Genomic DNA, 20535 nt, shown 5'->3' with positions numbered 1-20535 from the left:
TTAGCTATAGGTCTGTTGTATGCAGCCTTTACTATGCCGAGGTGTTTCTTCTATTCCCAGTTTCTTCAGGGCCTTAATCATAAGGAACGACAGACTTCGCCAGAAGGCTTTCAGTATCTATTGAGATGACTGCCTGATTTCTGTCCTTACGTCTATTTACGTTCTGTACTGTATTTACTGATGAATGCTGAACTTGACTCGACTATCCCATGTCTACTTAGACCAAGACAGAATTTCCCAGAAGGCTTCTTGGCTTGTCTGTGAGCCCCTACCAGGAGGAGCAGGTTTGTTTCTATGTTCAGAACACCCACATAATACATTGTCATAGCTTAAGAAACATATGCACTAAGGTTGGAGAGGTGGCTCAGAGGTTAAGAGCACTGGCTGCTTTTCCAGAGGTCCTGAGTTCAATTCCCAGCAACCACATGGTGGCTCACAACCACCTGTAATGAGATCTGGTGCCCTCTGCTGGCCTGCAGACAGACTGCTGTATATATAAATGAATAAATCCTAAAACAAACAAACAAACAAACAAACAAACAAACAAACACAAAAAACCCCACTGCACTATAAGCCATCGATTGCCACCTTTTTGATAACCATGAATAGAGCCCAAGGAAAGTTGACCAAAAAAAAAAAAAATCTTGAAGTCCCAAAGCAACACAATTCCCCAGGCTCACGCCAACGCTCTGACCTTAGAAATCATGTCATGAGGGTGGAGAGATGGCTCAGTAGTTACGAGCACTGGTTATTCTTCTAGAAGATCAGGGTTTGGTTCCCACCACCCATATGGCAGTTCGCCACCATCTCTAACTCTAGTTCCAGGAGATCCAACACCTTCTGGCTTCCATGGGGCACCAGGCATGCAAATGGTACCAGACTTACATACAGGCAAAACATTCAGACACAAAAATAAGAAATCATGTGACAAAGTAGAGCAAGCTCCTCTGATCTCAACATGACACTCTTTTATATAAAGGCACTTTATTTAAAAATCAACCTGTCTGTGTAAATGAGTCACTCTCCGAGTTCCATTGTTCGTGCTGGGGAGCAGAGCGTGCGGTATTTCTCTGGGCTCACAGCATAAAGTGACATGGTGCTCAGGAACTTGTCCAGTGGACAGAGCTTGTCGGGGCAGCCTCTTGGCACTTGCTCCTGTGGAAGAAACAGAACTCAGCAGGTCTGCAGAGGACTCATCCTTCTGTTCTCTTCAGCTGAGCCCAGCAGCCTCATTCAAGCAGTATACATGAGCACACATGCAACAGCCAGGAAGACACCACTACCCCCAACAGTTCCCAGAATAAAAAGCCCTGCGTGCTGACTGCTGGATAGACTGGGAAAGCCTCGCTGAATTCTGGTCCTGAGCTGGAAGAGCTCACAGTCCCTTCCCCGGAGAGTGCTCAGCCTCTCTCCTGGACATCAGCAGCCATGGGTCGCCCAAGACACCAAGATGCTGGCAATAAAGACACCTCAGTGGCTTCCAAACCTGGGCCTCACAGTGTGCCTGGCAAACACACTCGGGAAGGCTGGCGAGCAGCCCTGTTCCTGGAAGGAATCTGTAACAGGACTGAGATGTGGCCATGCTGTACCTTGCTACCACAGGCTGACTACTGCCCTAGGCTCTATGGGATTCAGACAGCTGCGGCTACCACTCGGGACGCCGCTGGGCCCGAGAAGAGACACCCGACACTAAACCCGGTGTGAGGGGATAGGGTGCTCAGCCACCACCATCCCCACCTCGGAGCTCTTACCTCCCCGTGGTAAGAGAGCTGCACAAACCACTCCTTAGATTCTTGATGCTGGTAGAGTTCCATGGTCAGGTCAGCAGCAAACGGAGGCCATTTGTGGTCAAAAATCCCCAAGGCCATTAGGATAGGCATGAGGGTTACATCGTGGGTTGCATACAGGTACAGCTTCCTGCAAGAAGAAAATGGTTCTCCAAATGGTTCTCCACAACGGCTTGCTTCCGGGGTCAGGAGGCCAGAACGCTACCTGTCTCCTCTGAGTGGAAAAACAGCAGCTGCCTCAGAAACGGGGGGCCGCTAGCAGCCGGCTGAGCTGGTTTAAAACGCCTCAGAAGCAGATGGTGAGGACCTACGCCCACCCACGTCTCATGGAGAAAGACCCCTGGAGTAACTCTCCTCGCTTCCTCCCCCCCCTCCCCTTCTCCCCTCCCCGCTGGGAGTTTCAAAGGAGAAACAGATCTCCTTCTGTGGCTCGGTCCGAACCTCTGTTCTGCCTCTGGGTCCTGCCACCCATGGCTGACGCCCTACCTACTCTTGGCTACATGCGTATATTAGGGCAACCCCTGCTCCCTGCAGATGTGGGCATTTTAATTAACTTCCAAAGGCTGTAAGCTGATTGGTCTTCAACACCTTTCCCAAGCAGTTTTAGTCAGTAATACAATAAGCCGTTTTATGGTATCTGCGTGACGGCAGCACGTCCCTCTTCAGGATGGCCAAGGACTTCACCGGCTCTCCGCCTGGGAGACTGGCACCAGACCCTCCCTCAGACACCAGGCGCAGAGCGGCAAGGCAGCGGAAGGCACGGCGGACGCAGTGCCACCGCAGGGCGGTGAAGGGCGGCGAGGGACATGGTGACACGGCACCTAGCAATCCTGCCCCAACTTCCAGGCCTGTTTCACCCCTAGGAACTCGGCTCCCCGCCCCTCTCACACTCACTGTGGGCTTTTAGCCCTGTCCCCCCCACCCCACCCCTGTCTTCATGCCCAAGCAGTACCTCAGCATCAAGGGGCATCTAGCTTCTGCCTCAGGCGGACAGAGAGGGCCCTGGGACACGTCTCCAGGTTACAGCACTGTTGGCAGACCACCGTCTGCTCGCCAAGTGCCCGGGACACATGCCATTCCAAATCTGGGGTCCCGACCTGGGGTCCCAGGCTCTGGCAAAGTGGGGATGGAGGCCCATGAGCCATTTTCAATATTTTAAAATGTACACTGATCACATCTTCTGTACACCGAATAAAGGATTCGAACTAAGTCAGCATTGGTTTGGACTACTAAGATAGCAAATCAGTGTGATATTAATGTATCAAACTAACCAGTGTGATATTAATGTATCCAGTTAGCCAGTATGATATTAATGTATCCAGTTAGTTTTTAGAAAAGGAAAGTAACTTTGAGACATTAAAGTAAGAACAGGCGTGGGAAGCTAGAGCTGGAAAAGTAAAAACGTTGTCACCTGCCTGGGGACACATGGCCTGGGAAGCATTTCCTTGCGGCCACTGACAGCCTGGTTCTTGACCCATACCCTGGGGTCCCTCCCTGCAGCCAGAGGCCCCCTCGGCCCTCCCTGGCATAAGCAGTCACTGTGCCGGGTACCTGGTCTTGCTGGATGGGGTCGTGGGGTCCGCAGCTTTGAGCAGGTTTCCCTCCAGGAGGTGTAGGAATGGGCCCACGGCCATCTGGATGCCTTCCCTGCGAGATGTGAGTAACGTTCAAGCACCCAGCAGGCACTCGGCACCCAGGACAGGCATCAGTTCTGCCTCTGAGGATCTCGGGAGCACAGCCAGACGACGACGCAGAGAAGAAGAAGGTAAGTAAGGTGGGGGGGGGCACAGCAAGGGTGGGGGAGAAATAGCTTCGCATCAACTTAGGGGGTGCGCTGTGAAAAAGAGACTTCCAACAATAAACACATCAGGACGCACAGCTGCCACGAACGCTGCTGAGCTGGAGACACTCAGGGAGCTGGAAGTTGTGAAGGATGAGGCCCTGGGCTGGGACAGGGCCCAGGGGGGTGGAGGCACGCACTTCCCAGCCTCATTAGAAATGGGGAAGCTATGTAGTGGAAGGAGTGACTTGCTCCCAAGGTGTCCTCTGACTTCCACATGTGTGCATGTCATACCCATGCATGTGCACACACAGGACAAATAAATGTAAAAAAACAAAAGGAAGTATGCACGGAGGAATAAAAGCAGAGCCGGGAAGAGCAGAGGTAACCAGACTCAGAAATCCGGGAAGACCCCTGGAAGGACACCTGCTAACTGTCCCTGCATGCGCTCTACCTTCTGGAGCTGAATCACAGGAAAGACTCTCCTTTAACTCTGGGAGTTGGGAGCTCTGCCCCCACCACTTTCTCTCTGGGTCATCCGGTGACCGCAGGTAACTGTGCCGCAACACCTGTCCTCTCACAAGCAAAGCAAAGAGAGGCTGGCAAGTGACAAAAGACTGGTGTGTGAGTGTGCCTCACACTTTTTATTGGAGCGGGGAGGAAGGCGCTCTAAAAACTAAAAGTTAAACCTACCACTCTTAGGAGTCCCAGCACTCAACCGCACAAAAGAGGAGGCGGCCGACATGATCGGTGGAGATCTAGTTTAGAAACTGCAACCTCTGTGACTGAAGGGATGGTAGGAATCCATGGGGGAGGCAAACAATACTGCATGTGGCATGCACCTGCCAGGTACAGGGCCAGACAAGCCAGACTGCATGGCAACATTGTTACCATTTATCCTTGAAGAAAACGTCAGCTTTATGAAACGGATATAAATGGAAAGAACGATGGGTCTGAAGGAAGCAGGCCGTGGCGCAGCCAAATTACAAGCTGCCTGCCCGTTCTCATCAAGTTTTACTGGCATGTGCCCATGCCCATTTGTGTGTGCATATTCCCCACGGCGGCTTCATGATGCGCACAGATGAAGTTGCAATAGAGCAGGCATGGCCCACGGACCCTGAGGTATCCACCCAGTGTGTTTAGGTGTGGACTGGCAGGAGGGAGGGCGGGCGTGGTGGATTAGGTCTGCTGGGACCACTTCATGAACAACACTTGGAAGCTGCTGCGTGCCCGGGAGGGGCAGCTGAGCAGCTTGGCTGGAGAACTTCTGGATGCCCAAGGCTACTGCACAGACGGGGGCAGGCTGACTCCAAGCCAATGTGACCAGGGGCTCTTTTTTCATGCAACAGACCCCGCAGATTCTTGGAATGTTAACCGCTCCCCTCCCCCAGCACAGCCCCAGATTTACCCTTCCCTCTGTCTTAACCGCTGCCAAGTCCAAGTCACCTATCCTTACTGCAAACCCAACGCTCTCAGCCAAAAAAAAAAAAGCAAAGCAGAGGGCATTCCGGAACAGAATCCAAGTACCAACAAGACACAGCAAATGGGTCAGAGGATCTGGGACCAAGTCCTAGCTCTGCCTCCTGCCAAATGAGCCCAGGAAAAGTAGCCAGCTCTCTCTGCCCTGTCCTCCCTCCGGAGCAGTGCTAAGGATCGGATCGAACAGGACTTTGTGGATTCTGTCTAGCTCCTTTACCTACGAAGGCAGCAAAGAATAAGGGATGCCTCCCACCCAGGTGGGAACGGGGGACTGTTTGTTAACCGAGCTGCGGTCAACCGAGTGAGTGCAGCACAATGACCTCCTCCTCCACTCAACCTTTTGCAAAGTGAAGCAGAAGGAAGAGCGGGAGACTCGGTGGAGGTCCAGGTCACCAGCCGCAGCTCAGAAGTAAGAGCAGAGGACTGAGGGTAGGCTAGCAGGGAGGGGCTTTTCACATGTGAGGTGGCCTGATGACACCCAGGCCACCACTGCCCGTGTGTGACTTAAGGACAGCCCTCCCCTGTCCCTCGCCTCTCACCTGTCTTCCTGCTGCAGCGTGTACAAGGCTGTTTCCACAGCCCTCTGTTCAATCATCTGGGCAAACCTCTTCAGCGCCGGGCAGCTCAGGAGGCTGTGCACCTGTAAAGATCCCCCGGCAGTGTTACAGGAGAACACTGCCTGCCTCCTAAGGCCACCAGTCAGCTTCCGAGTTTCTTCCTGGGAGCCGAGGTCCCCAAGGCCCGCTAAAACTTCGTATTAGTCGAGATCTATGGGCATACAGTTGTTTTTAAGATTTATTTATTTTTATTTTATGTGTATTGGTGTTTTGCCTGCCTCTATGTCTGTGTGAGGGTGCAGATGGCCCGGAACTGGAGTTACAGACAGCTGTGGGTTATCATTGGGAATCGAACCCAAGTCCTCTGGAAAAGCAGCCAGGGCTCTTAACCACTGGGCCACCTCTCCAGCCCGGTATAGGCACGGTATTATAAAGACCGCTTCATACATCATGATGGCTGCCATATGCTCCAAGTTTTAAAAAGCCAATAATTTTTAACTTTTAAAAGGAACAAGATATAAATCAAGGAATTCAAAATTTTCATTTGATTTTTTATTTTCCCTAAAATGATTTTAGAAACTGGATGCCATATGAATACTTTTTATGAACCACTGCCATATAACCTTAAATTTACTACACATAAGCACAGGCAGAGGGATGCCTCCGGGGCATCGCCATCGATGTAGAGAAGGGAACAGACCGGCACTGCCTTCGGGCATCCAGGCTTTCGATCCACAGAAGGGTTCCCACTGTGTGATGCTATTATTGCACGGGATGGAATAGCTATTTCAATGCATTTTAATAAATGTACATATTACATAAAATGTTATATGCATTCATAAAATGTAATATGGACAATATATTTTTAGTACATAAAAAGATTCTACGGCTAAATCAATTTGAGGAAAACAGACTAGTGGATTAACCAGATTACTTTACAGACATCTCAAAATTTTACACTGGCCGATATTGACTGATTGTGTATGTGCGCGTGTAAGTGTGTGTGAGTGACGGGGTGCCACACTGAGCACATGAGAACCTGGAGACAGCTTGTGAGCATCAGTTCTGTGGTTTCTGGGAGTCAAAGGCAGGTTGTCTGGCTTGGAGGTGAGCGTCTCTACCCAGTGAGCCATGTCACCAGCCCCGGCCCCAGACTTACACATAAATAAATTAACACACACACACACACACACACACACACACACACACACACACACAACACACACACACACAACACACACACACACACACACTAGGCAGGATTTCACTATGTAGCCAGGCTAGCTTCCAACTTTTGATCCTCCTGCCTCAGCATCTTAAATACTGGGATTATAGGAATGTGGACCACACCTAGCTCAGATTTTTAAAATATGCTGACACTCATACAGGCTCCCTAAAAAGTGACAGAATAAAGAGGAATCCCAAAGATTTTGGACCCCAAGAAATGCTAAATGTAAAACTGACTCGTAGAGCATGGCCAGGGCACACCTGTAAGGCCAGCACTCAGAGAGAAAGAGTGGAGGCAGTTCTTAGACACCGCAGAGCTAGACAGGGTCTCAGAGAAGGCAAAGCTTGGGCTGGGACGGCAGATCGCTTGGTAAGGTGGTTGCCATGCACGCTTGAGGACCTGAGTTTGATCCCCCGAACTGGCTGTAGCGGTACAAGCTTACAATTCCAGTCCTAGGGTACAGAGACAGGTGGATCCCTGGAGTTGCCTGGGAAGACAGTCTAACATCCTTGGTAAGCTCCAGATCAGTGAGAGACTGTCTCAAGAACCAAGGTGGATGCAGAAGGACATCTGAGGTTGTCCTCTGGTTTCCACACACAGGTGAATATATACACAGAAAAAAATGGTATGTATATTCGTTAACATATTCTTTTCTCATAACCATAACCCTACCCAGTCTCCACTCTCCCAAACACATACAGGTCAGGTGATGTGGAAAACAGACTTTGAGAAACTGATCTAGAATTGGCTGTCTGGGTCCTGAGTGAGGAGTCATCTGAGTGTTCCTATCCCTCCTTGGTTCCTCGGGGCCCTTTGATCCCCACATCCATCCCATTTGCAAATCCTATTGCACAGCCTCAGACCAGAGGGCTTCCAGCTAGCTCTAAGTTAGGAGCCAGCTCATTCCCATGGCTCCAAAAACTCAGGACCCAGGGGAAACAGTTATCCCACCTGCTCAGCAGCCACATTGTCCAGGAGAACGAAGAAGTCCACTTCGTCACTACTGTTGATGCCCACACCTGCCTTCACCTTTTCCAAATCCTCAGAGATCCCTGGCTGCAAAATGGCAGCTTTCTTCCGGCCTCTGCCAAAAACCACAAGCTCTTGTATTACTACTGTACAGTGATCAGCAGTGATCAGTAATTTACAAAATGTATTTTGTTCAGCATTTACGATCCCATGTAATCCTTACAACAACTGGTGTGGTTAGCAATATTATTCCAATTTTACAGATGAGCAAATTAAGGATCTAAGAAGTTAAATGACTTGTAAATAAATGTAAGTTAGCAAGAATTAGGGCTAGAATAAAAGGCTAAATTTTCCAAATCCTATTCTTCTGATGTTTCTACCTATCTTACCAAAACTAATTGCATAACTCAGATCTGTGTAGAAACCCCATTCTTTCTGCTCTGGAATACAGTCTTAGTGCACCCTAGAAATGCCCGAGCACTGGCAGACGCCAGCAAGAACTAGAAAAGCCTGTTACCTGGTCTTCTCTCTCAGGCTCCAGCAGTTCTGGTAGTTGGGATACAGGACTTCAGAGCTCGCCTCATCGGTTTGGATGATGACAGGTCCTGGAAGGAGGAAGGAAACACAGGTGGTAGGGCCTCAGATCACTCTTCCAGGACCCCACTTCTGCCTTCTGTGTCTCTCCTTGTCTACGGAGCTGACCTGAGCGGCAGATCCCAAGGTCATTCTCATGGGCAGTTCCTGCCCTGGGTCTGCTCCTAGTTTTCCTCCAAGCACTGGATGAAGTAGCAGCTTTGTTCTGTCTAGCATACACCTGCCCCTGGGGCCACAGACCAGAACAGGCACAGACCTGGATCAGACTGGCGCTTCCCTGACTCATCCCAAAGATTCCCTGCCCCGGGCACAACCAGGACAAGCATGTGGGCATTCTAATACAGAATGACTGACTCACCTCATCAGAATTGAACTAGTTTGTTGTTGCCCAAAATTCACTTCCGTAGGCCAATATAGTGACTACCACAAGGCTATTTCCTGCTCAGCTCAGAACCCATAGTGGATTAAGGCAGAGAGACTCTGATTTTCAAAGCAACAGAACACCCCTCCACCCCCACCCCCACTCAGTACTATATAACATAATAAAGAAATGTGTTAGTGTCCACAAGGTGGGGGCACCAAAGCAAAGCCCATGTACATGGTCCATCATCCTTATTTCTTGTAGTTCCTGGGGCCCCTCTGAAGAATTCTGGGGTCCTGTAGGATATGTTCGGAAAGGAACAGATTAAGGTTGGGCATGGTGATGCAAAATTGTCACCCTAGAAAAGGGGAATAAAGGCAGAAGGACCAGCTATTCAAGACAGCCTCCACTACATATTGAGTTCGAGGCCAGCCTGGGCTACCTGAGACTCTGTCACTCTGTCACTCTGTCACACACACACACACACACACACACACACACACACACACACACACACACACGCGCGCGCACCCCCCCCCCACCATTTGTGAGAATGCTCAGTGGTTAAAGGCACTTGTCACCAACCCTGACAACCCGAGTTCAGTCCTCCGAGGGCCCACAGCATGGAAGGAGAAAGGAGTTCTATAAGTTATCCTCTGGTCTCCACACATGTATCATGGCACACGTGCACCAAACAGAAACACACATAAGTAAACTGAAAAACAGAGACCAGACAAAACTATCAAAGACCCTGCCTAGATGTCCCAGATGTGCAGATCCTCAGAGAAGCAGCTGGCGAAGGTGACGGATGTGGATTTTAAAGCCAGGCCAGTTGAATCCCACCTACATCCTCTCCAGATCTGGGCTCCTGGGCAAGCTCCTCAGCCTCGCTCTGCATTACTTCTCCTATCTGTAAAAGGAGCCGATGGTGTCTGCCCCACAATAGATGCAGAGTCCTCAGAACAGCGCTTTGTGTGCTGACAACAACCATGATGGAAACCTCTAACGTAACACTACAAACCCATGTCCGTCTGTCGTCTGCTCCTGACGGGAGGACACCGGACTACAGCTGGTGGCCAATAAGGCATATCTGAGAAGACACTATCTACAGTCAACGTTGTGATGGCTGACAAGTGACGACAGGTGGACAACCTCCAGCGTCCCTACAGCCTGCTGCCCTCCAGCTTCACACCAAGCCAACTCGGGCGCTCTGCAGCCGTCCACTCCAAAGCCATTCTGCAGCTGCCCTATTCCGTGAGTGGCAGCAGCTTCTGCAGTTCTTGGTACTAAGAAAGGCACAGATTTTCTCTGAGGGAAGGCCTACCCCAGGCTTCCACTAATTCAGGGAGCCACCACCCGAAGCCGCTGTGGCCCTCCCTGCTAGAACCTGGGGCATCCTCAGTCTGCAACCTGCCTCCCGGGAAGGGCCATTTGCCTTTTTGGAGGTGAGCAAGGGAGGAACTTTCAGAAGGTCAGACCTTGTGGACCCTGTCCAAGCCCGAGGGCTCCCACAAAGGGGCAGCCTGCCCTGTTTGCTTCATTTGCTAGACACACAGTGTGTGAGGCAGCCAGCCAGCCTGAGGCACGTTATGAGCAGCCCCAAACCAGCTGTGGGGTAAGGCCAACCTCCTCCTGCCTGATGGTCCTACTGCCCTTCAAAGTTTGATGCAAACTTTATTTCCACTTAAGCTACTTCTAGAAGCAACAAAACAATTTTTGCTATTGTAGCTGCAATGAGTATCCTAATACCTGTTCGAGCATACCAGTTAGGTCATGATTTTATCTGGAATTCGGAAGAGTGATGACATGTGGATTTGAATCAATTACCAATGACAAAGACGTAGCCTCATTTGGTGGCCAAAGGCCCGGCTGGGGTTTGCCTCTGTAACTGTGGTTTGAATCACAGGCTCCTGTTTTGAACACTTGTTCCCTAGAGAGGAGGTGAAGTGTGGGAACGCGTGGAGCGTTGACAGAGGGAGCCTGGTTGTGGGTTAGGTTAATGGAGTCAGGCCCCTGCAGGCTACACCTGCCCTTGGCTCGGCATGCGTCCTGGCCTGTCACAATGTGAACACTCACCACCTCACACCCGGGCAGCCAGAGATGGAGACCCCGAGGAGCCTCTGCAGGATGTACCTGCCGCCCTGCATCTACCAGCCCCGCTTCCTGTCCATGGCGGCGTCCCCTCGCTCTGAAATCGTGAGCCAGAATAAACCTCTCTTCCCTTGAGTTGTCTCCGTCCGGTGTTTGGCCACAGCAGTGTGACCGTGGCTAACACAGGCCTCACATGGGACCCAGGAAGGAGGAAGACATGCAGCCCTCGAGGGTGAAGAGCTTTGGAATCGATGACTGTAATCTTCACCGATTCAATACGGTAAGACTCAAACTCAACGACTTTCTCAACTAAGAAAGGCTCAGTGGAACGCGGCTGACGCAACCATGGCTGGGCCGAGGGTTGTCACCAAGATCAGAGCAACGACATCGTCTTTAGTCCCAGCTGAGTGTGTGTGCCCCTGGCCCCTTCTCAGGGTGCCTCACTGCTGCTCCCAAGACTGGACGGGGTTACCTCTACAGCTCGTGTGGAAGCGCGAGGAGTCAGGAGGCGGAGGTACCACCCAGTTCCTGCTCCCAGTGGAGGTCAGGGTGGCAAGGGCAACCAAAGGATGGATGGTGAGGGACCCCCGGCCGTACGAGCAACTAGAAGTCACGCGTGCAGGAGAGACTGTGAGAAAAGGCATGGAGGCCGAGAAAGGGCGTGGGGCATGAGAAGGAAGAGCTCCTCTGGCACAGCGGAGACCTTCAGACCCAAACACAAACCTTTCTGATGTTGGAAAAGCCCAGCCAGCAAGCACCGAGTAGATTCCAGATTCCGAAACATGTTGGTGGAGCGGACACTGGGGGGAAAGGAACATGCAGAGGCGGAGATGCTCATAAGGGAACGCAGATCAGCTGGGAAGAGAGCAGGCAGGAACCGCATACGGGACACCATTGGAAGGAAGCCTTTCCTCTCTACAGACCGCCCCCAGGGACCTGAAGGCCCGTGGCCGTGACCTTCACCTGTTCACAGCAGCTTAGGACGTAAGGGTAACTGCACTGTGGCAATCTGTCCCCTAAACCACTCAGCATGAGAGTGGGGGTCAGGAAAGTTTACGCATGCTCGAGACCTTAAATGAGCAACCCCTTGCCTGTGACTCACAAGACCTCTTGGGGATTGAAGACAGGAGAAAGGAAAGGAATGTCTTCCACGTAATTCTTCCTCAGTCTCTCTCCCAGGGCAAACATCTGCTGCATGCCCACCTTGGTCAGCTGCCCGGCAAACATGCCACCCTGAAGCGGAGCATAGAGAAAGAGAAGGGAGGTTGGACACTGGACGGCTCAGCTCGGCCCCAGAAGCCTCCCTGGAGCTCTGCAGTGGGCTTCACTGTCACTTACCTTCAAGGTGGTCTTGTGGTATTCAGAGTCGTAAGGAGAATGAGGCTTTGGGCCACCAGCCAGATTGGTGACCCTGTAATCAAACCGAGTTTGAGGTGGGATCTCTAAAAGCTTGGGGCTCCACTCCACCTGTTGTGGCCATAAAAGAGAGAGAGAGAGAGACATATGGTTAAATAACAGTTCTTAAAACTCACAGCCCTAAGACCCCGTGACCTCTGGGACACACGACTGGAGTCATTTGACATTAAGCCTGCAACCTCCCCTTGGAAAGGAAGGAAAGAAACTTGGACTCTACCTCTAACTAAAGGAAGAAAGGGCCACATTTATCACCCCTGGTGTCCTCAGCTCAAGCCCCATCTGTGACACCCGAAGACTCACAGTAACAGTGCTGCTGCCACACCGAGCGCATGTGACTAAAACGGAGAAGGAGCCAGGCTGCTTGGAATGTAGCTACTAAGTGAGTGAATGAATGAGTGGGTAAGTGAATGAATGAATGAAACTTGATCTCAGTGACTACCATGTCAGTAATAATTTCTGAGGAATTGATGTGTAGTTTCCATGCCCCACACCCACACCTAGGACTCTGCTTAATACCCAATGTTATTATTGCCTATTTCCCATTCTCTTCTCTAGCTTTTGAAAGTAGTGGCGGCCATCTCCGGACACCTCTGGTTCCTCCTCGTCTTCCTTCAGTCCTCATAATCTGGCTCCTGCCTCAACTGGATGATTTTCAAAGCATCACAGGTCTCACACCTCAACCGAACCAAGAGATGCTTACTCCTGAGGAGTCAGATGTGATGTTCTTCTAGGGCAGTGGTCCTCAAGCTTCCTAATGCTGCGACCCTTTAATACGGTTCCTCATGCTGCGCGGACCCCCAACCACAAAGTTATTTTTTCGTTGCTACTTCCTAACTGTAATGTTGCTACTGTTAGGAATCATAATGTAAATATCTGTGTTTTCCAATGGTCTTAGGTGACTCCTGTGAAGGGGTCGGTGGACCCCCAGGCTGAGAACCGATGCTCGAGTTCATACACTGGCTCCTCTTCCCAACCTACTAATTCTCTCAATGTGAACACAACTACACACTCTAACACTCAAACCTCTGACTCGCTTCTGTCCCAGTCCTTGAAGCAAACTCTCGTCCACAGCATATAATCAAGAAGCTGTGGTCATGACCCTAGGCTTACACAGCAGTTTCACTGGCTCTTTAACAGGCAAGTTCCTTTACTGGTCTGTCCTGTTCTGTAGATGGCTTCCAGAGAACAGACTGAGTCATCCACTGGTTTTCTAGCCAGGATGCTATGAACAGTTCTGATGATCTCCCAGATCCCACGGAAGACAGCAAACGTCAGGTAACCTGACCTGGCCTTTCCTGGGTTTTCAGCTGAGAGGCAGCCAGCCATGCACAGAAAAGATAACATTGACACTGCAGAAGTCGGTCTGTCTGTCCTCCAAGATGCCAAGCACTGTCAAAGGCCGACGCAGCTCTTCTGACTGCAGAGTCAGGAGACGTTTCAAAAGGAAGGCTATTTGCAGAGTATGCAGAGAAGCAAACACCTGAACTCGTAGGAGGTGAATCTCAGAATGGTATAGAAAAGGGAAAATTGCAGTTTTTCCAGCTGAAAATTGCAATGCCCCAGCCTCTCGGCACACCACCAGCGGTGAGCAAGGAGCGTGGCTCCACAGAGTAGTATGAATGCCAACAGTGTATGTCACAATCACAACTGACATACAAGAGCAGGTTCCAACATGTCAGCGAGACCTACAAGACTCCATCTAAGGCAATCCAATAGAGGAAGTGGGCAAACACAAGCTCCATTGGGGGCGGGGCGGGAGGTAAGCAGGAGGAATACGGCTTTGGTTTGGGGCTTGTGTGGCTACTGTGGGCGGGTGCAGATACACCCAGACAAAAACTAAGACAGAGCTGAGCAGCAGGAGAAACTGTAATCATTTGGGGTCAGGTTAGGGTTAGCTACCTTCTTGGTGTTCCGGGGACTCTCAGCACATTCCCATGAGTCAGATCTGGATGTTTCATCTCTCTCCTTCACCATATGTAAATTCTTTTAGAGCTGAGGCTAAGCCTCCCTTCTGGTTAAGTCCAGTGTCAAGCACAGAACCTGACGCCTAGGTCCACAGGGCCACTCGGACTCACCAGGTAACCTCTGAGCACATTCACCAACAGAGGTCCTTTGGCATTTCCCAGGAACAATTCCTGATGTCCAGGTCATACTGAGTCTAAGCATGTGATTCAGATTTTCATGCATGGACGCCATATCCATTCATACACACTGCCCACCCCACACTTATCCTTATTTCTGCTGTTTGGTTTCTGAGAGGTAACGACAAACTGAAATCAGGCATAGTGAAAGGAGGACTCAGGACACTGCTCTGAGTCCAAGGCCAACCTGAGCTACAATAGTGAGTTCCAGGCCGATCCAGGCTTCAGAGCGAGAGCCCATTTCAGAGGAGGGGGGCGGAAGAGAGACTAACTTGATAATTTTACGTCATATATACACATCATCTTTGAAGAGAAAATTAGGGGGCTGGAGAGATGGTTCAGTGGTTAGGAGCACTGACTGATCTTCCAGAAGTCAAGGATTCAATTCCCAGCATCTACATGGAGGCCTACACCTCCTTCTATAACTCCAGTTCCAGGGAATTTAACGCTCTCTGGCCTCTATGGTCTGTGCACCAGGCACTCTGTGGTGCACAGACACACAGGAAGGCACTCTGTGGTGCACAGACACACATGAAGGCAAACACACACATACACATAAACTAAAAGAAAAAAATCTTAAGAAAAAATTAGATCACAGCAGAACCTAAAATATAATTTAACGAATTCAAAGTAAGTAGGAAAGATGTTAACAAGCAAGTGTGGGGGCGAGCGTGAACGCGGGGGCAGGGGCGAGAGTGAATGCGGGGGGCGAGAGTGAATGCGGGGGGGGGGGGGGGGGCAAGAGTGAACTCGGGGGCGAGAGTGAACGCGGGGGCCGAGAGTGAACGCTGGGGCGAGTGTGAACGCGGGGGCAACAGTGAACGCAGGGGCAAGAGGGAACATGGGGGCGAGAGAACGCGGGGGCAAGAGTGAACGCGGGGGCGAGAGTGAACGTCGGGGGGGGGGGGGGGGGGATTGAACGCGGCAAGAGTGACCACAGGACAAAAATGAACACAAGGGCGAGAGTGAACACAAGGGCGAGAGTGAACACAAGGGCGAGAGTGAACGCAAGGGTGAGAGTGAACGCAAGGGCGAGAGTGAACACAAGGGCGAGAGTGAACGCGGGGGCAACAGTGAACGCGTGGGCAACAGTGAACGCAGCAGTAAGGCTACTAAAAGCCGCACAGGGCAGAGCTGAATGTTCACGGCGGGAGAGCTGCCTAAACTGTCTGGCGGTTTGACCACCGCTGCTAGACAAGTTCAAGGACACCGGCACAGGAGAGGTACACCACCCCTGACGCTACACCACCCCTGACGCTAACAGGCAAATGCCTCCACCGGGCCTCGGAAAGAGGACAGCGGGATGTAACGGACATCTTTCCAATAGTCACAGCAGTGAGTTCTGGGGGACTGTTTCTCCCTCAACACCACAGCATACCCCAGGAAGGCAATTCCACAGTGGGATGGGTAGGGCACAGCCCAGGTAAAAGAAAAAAGTACATAAAAACACACCAAAACCTTCCAGGTAAAGATTTTTAGGAAAAAAAGCAATTTAAACCTTGGTTGTATTTGAGGCACCACAAGGAATTTTTAAGTTGCTGATGCCCGAGCCTCATTCTGGGCAAATCACATCTGGATTTTTATGGGGTGGAGGGTCTCCACTTCTCAGTGCTATGGAGCCCAGATAATTCTAAAGCACTTCTAAAGAAGTGATGTTTTTGCAATGCCTGGATACCTTGCACCAATTAAAGCTGATCTGCAGGAAGACCCCGGCATGCATACTTTGTGTGTGTGTGTGTGTGTGTGCGCGCGCGCGCGCGCGCGCGCGCGCGCGTGTGTGCGTGTGTGCGTGCGTGCGTGCGTGCATGTGTGTGTACTACCCCAGCAGAATTCACTATCCTGCCAGGGTTTAGGATCATCAACCCAGAGGAGTGAATGAACTGGTACATCTTTCATAAATACATCTCGCAGCTGAGCTTTAGGCAGGAATTAACAACACAAATGCTTCCCAGCTCATCTACACTGAAAGACAAACAAGAACTTAACAAGGAACTGGGGGAGGCTGACCTTCACATTATAAACGTTGATACAGCTCCCTATCGGGGGTCACTTTGTCACTGTCTGGAAGAAGCCAGGGAAAAGTTGAAAGCAGAGTCAAGAGGTTTTTGCTTAAAAGTGAATTTCAAGGTCAGAAATATGTTCACCAAGTTCTATAACTTTATTTCCAAAACACAACCTTTTGGCAGGATAGAACAACTGTTATCCAAACCATAGGAAAACAATTCTGTAAAACATCTCCTTTTACACAATGCCACTTTGTAAGGGTCTGTGGGAAAGCCGAAATGATGACATGTTTATCTATAAACTAGTCCGAAATCAGAAAATGTGGCAAAGGTAATTTAAGTTTTAAAATTGTTGCCACATAGTCTGTTCTGGCAATAATAGCAGAATAAAAGGGCTAGAAATATCAATAACCGTGGGTATTGAAAAAAAAACTTGAGAGAAGAGACCCAGAATCAAGTCGTAGGAGGCTGATGACATTTACTCACACCCAGAGTTGGTTCCACCCTGGGTTTTTAAGCACAGAACCTTATCTAAGAAAACCAGACATGTTTAAAGCTGCTACCTAGGGCTGTAGAGACAACCCAGCAGCCAAGAGTGCTTGCTTTGAGGGCTGCAGTCTGTTCTCAGCAGCCGCATCCTGTGGCTCATAACCACCTATAACTCCAGTTCAGGAGATCTGATGCTTTCTTTTTTGTTTGTTTGTTTTTTTTTCGAGACAGGGTTTCTCTGTGTAGCTTTGGTGCCTGTCCTGGAACTCACTCTGTAGACCAGGCTGGCCTCAAACTCACAGAGATTTGCCTGGCTCTGCCTCCTGAATGCTGGGATTAAAGGCATGCGCCACCGCTGTCCGGCCAAATGCCTTCTTCTGGCTTCTCAGGCACACACACATACATACACACCCTCTCCCAAATATTTTTTAAAAAATTAAAGTATCAGCCTACAGTCTGCAGTGTATGCAGTGGGAAGTTAAAGCAATAGTTCTTCTCAGACTGCAAAGCAAGGCCGTGGAATTACATTCTTCACATTTTGTAACTATATAAACACACACCTTTAATCCCAGCACTCGGGAGGCAGAGGCAGGTGGATCTGTGAGTTCAAGGCCAGCCTAGTCTACAGAGCGAGTTCCAGGACAGCTAAGGCTACACAGAGAAACCCTGTCTCGAAAAACCAAGGGAAAAAAAAAAAAAGGAAGGAAGGAAGGAAGAAAAGATAACGAAGCCAGGATTCTCAGAATCTCCACCATAAATGTGTAATCACTCACTGTACACGAAGGGTCCAGGAATATAGAAATATAAAATTGTAAACCTAAAAAATTAAAAGCCGACAGTCATCATCTCTAAAGGTTAAATGCTAACAGTGGCTGTCTGCTTACAGCCAGCTCCTCTGTCTACAGCCAGGGGTTAACTTTTAACCCCCTTGTCCCTTATAGCCAATAACTGCCTGGACCAAAGTTAACTGTTAATAGATATTTCTATGTGACTCCTAACATGCACCCCATGCCTGATGTTTCTACATGACTCCCAGCATGGACTCCATGCCTGATGCTTACTTTTGCTATAAAAAGGGGGCTTGAAGCCCACCCCCTTCGCCACGCTTCAGAATCCCAAACTCTGGCTGTGGTCTCAGCAAGCTGATAAGCTTTTGTGCTCCAAGGTTCTTTTCTTTTCTTTCTTTGATATTTTTCTGGAATAAAGTTTGCTTCTGGTTTAAAAGACTTGGGTGGTCTGTCCCCCATTATTGAGTGACTCTGGACCCAACAGTACACACACACACACACAGACCACACATCCCTGAAAGGATTTCAATCTTTTTTTTTTTTTTTTTTTTTTTTTTTTTTTTTACAATTCAAAATGAGGCTGGAGTAATGTAATGGATCTTTCCAGTGATTTGGTTGGGATTGTTTCTCCCAGTTCCCTCAACAGAGAATGGTAACATCTTGTCCAGCATGTCAGTGATGTCACTTCTCTACTAGAATCCACCAGCGCAGGCTGATATAAATAGGTACTTGCACTGTTTGTATACACTGGGGCCAGATCTAGACAGACAAACTTAATTCTCTGCTGTCACTGATAACTCTGTCTAAAACATCAATATATCTTTCTAACACTCTGTAATAAGAAGACACAGAGAAGAATAGGGGTACAAAGAGATGAGTCATATGTGGGCAAATAAGAAAACTAAAAGACCCTACATGGGAGGGGGTGGGGATCAAAGAAGCACAGAGAAGATTGCAGTACCAGCCAGAAAACAGTAGAGCCAGAAAAGAGGCTCACTAGAGACCTGGTAATCAAGTGCCTGTTAAAATGTTTCTATGTGAGAAGTCCCCCGGAGGCCCCATGTTTTCCTATGTGACCCTCTTAAAAGACCGGATCTTAGTTGCACGGTATGAAGATAAAATTCATAAGCATTTCAGGAGGCATATATGATCATGAAGAATATATCCAACTGCACAAACACACAGTCCACAGGTAAATTCAACACTTGGAGCCTTGGGAACTTCTGGTGCCCTGTTCTTTTTTTCACCTGACAGGCAATCATTTTTAAAACAAAAAGCTAATTTGCTTGTGCCTTAATCCCAAGTATCCTGACTTAGAGCCACAAGACCAGCCAATTTTTTTTTTTTTTTATTGGCTTCCAGATTTCTAAACCTAAACCGTAAGGAACCCCAAGATACAGTCCTCATCAACAGTAAGACTTCGTGAGATACCAAATGGTCTCCAGCAAGCCCTGAGAAAATCTGTATTAAGATCTGGTCCCAAAGGCACCGGCCTGTCCTGCACTCTGATAGCACTTATGGTGGCTCCTGGTACAAAGGTCTCTGCAACTAACATCCAGCGAAACAGGTACTTACTTACAAAGTCCACTGCCTCCTTGAACTCAAGTTCACCAAAACACAGCACTGCTAAATGCAACCCAACTCCACGTACACTGAACTAGAATCTGCATTTAAACAAGATGCCCTGGGCGATTCCTATACAGCTTTAAAAAGTTACACTACACCTAGAAACTGAAAGTTTGGGGGAGCTGCCCTAGCCAGGAAGGCTTATACACTGGCGGAGGGGGGATGAGGGGTCCAGGCCACAGCCTGAGAGTCCCTCTGCGCCAGGGCGAACCCTAAGGTGTGTCCCCACCAGCACCTAGGTGGACCACCTCTCACCTGCTCCTCCAGCGGGAGCGGCTTGAGCGGACTCCGCGCCCCGTGTCGAAACACAACCTGCACCATTTTCAGCTCCAGTAGGCTGCGGTCCACCGGACGCTGGCCACCAGGAGCCGCATGCTCGGCCAGGGCCACCCGCCGCTGGTGGAAGCAGTAAGCCAACGAGGCCAGGACGCCCACGGGGGCCCACACGCGCATGCTGGAGGCTCTGGAAGCCGAGGGTTCGGCAGGCGCCGGGGCTCAGCAGCTTCCCTGAAGTTCGCAGGGACTGGAGGGCACGTACATCCAGCCCTCAGAACAAGCGACTCTAGCGGGGCGACCCGGCGACACTCAGGCCCGAGGGGCGGGAGCCTGGTGGAGAGAAAGCGGAGGGAGCAGAAAGACTGCCTGGTTAGTTTAAGCCCAGCCGACGCCGGCCGCTCCCGCTGCAGGCTCAGCCAGGGCAGCAGCGAAGACCTGAAACTTGCACTTCAAAGCAGGTGGAGGGGAGATGGCAACAGCAAGAGTTCCACGGACGCGCGGGACTCGGGTCCACATTTTATAACTTAAGCTCCCATGCAAATTCTTGCCCTCCCAAGGACCTGCCCCATCGAAGTCCGCGGCACAGGAGCACGGGAAAGTGAGTCCAGAGACTTCATCCGCTCTGGAAACTCAGACCTATAAGAACTACAACTCCCACAATGCTGCGAGCGGCCGAAGCCCCAGGGAGGGCAGTTCGGCGGGCCGCCAGCGGTGCTCCAGGTCCCGCCCCACCCCGCGCCCCCTACCCCGGACTCCGCCAATCTTCAGGCTAAGGCAGCCAAGGGGCCCCAAGTAATCAATGGGAATGCGGCTAGTTTCCCCCCCCCCTTGCTGGTTTGCCAGGGGTGAGCAGGGAGGAAATGAGGGTGAGGGGAAGCAGGGTTAGGATTTGGGGGTGGGAAGGCGGAGAGTAGTTTGAATATGGGAGAATTCCCTGAAGTCATCAAAGT

At 50.3% G+C, this 20535-nt stretch overlaps 1 protein-coding gene across 1 annotated transcript; it reads right to left on the bottom strand.

The window, feature by feature from the left end:
- Positions 1–948: 948 nt before the first annotated feature.
- Acp6 (acid phosphatase 6, lysophosphatidic) lies at positions 949–20160 on the bottom strand. Its single transcript, XM_006982600.3, has 10 exons — positions 19565–20160; positions 12185–12313; positions 11949–12079; positions 11570–11646; positions 8318–8405; positions 7783–7915; positions 5586–5686; positions 3339–3434; positions 1752–1917; positions 949–1155 (listed from the first exon to the last, which is right to left on the bottom strand). Exons 1-10 carry the CDS (start codon positions 19760–19762, stop codon positions 1018–1020), a joined length of 1257 nt encoding a protein of 418 aa, XP_006982662.1. The 5' UTR covers positions 19763–20160; the 3' UTR covers positions 949–1017.
- Positions 20161–20535: the final 375 nt, after the last annotated feature.

This window comes from Peromyscus maniculatus, chromosome 6 (assembly GCF_049852395.1).
Source record: "Peromyscus maniculatus bairdii isolate BWxNUB_F1_BW_parent chromosome 6, HU_Pman_BW_mat_3.1, whole genome shotgun sequence".
Classification (NCBI taxonomy): domain Eukaryota; kingdom Metazoa; phylum Chordata; class Mammalia; order Rodentia; family Cricetidae; genus Peromyscus; species Peromyscus maniculatus.
Note: the sequence above shows the minus strand (reverse complement) of the source record. Positions and strands in the feature narration are given on the sequence as shown.

Bases quoted from the DNA above. Each gene is read 5' to 3' on its own strand.
- Acp6 (XM_006982600.3), bottom strand. From the start codon at position 19,762: ATGCGCGTGTGGGCCCCCGTGGGCGTCCTGGCCTCGTTGGCTTACTGC. The intron at 12,080-12,184 runs GTAAGTGACAGT...GCTCCGCTTCAG, and splicing joins ACCACAAGACCACCTTGAAG to GGTGGCATGTTTGCCGGGCA. The intron at 3,435-5,585 runs GTGAGAGGCGAG...CACATCTCGCAG, and splicing joins ACGCTGCAGCAGGAAGACAG to GGAAGGCATCCAGATGGCCG.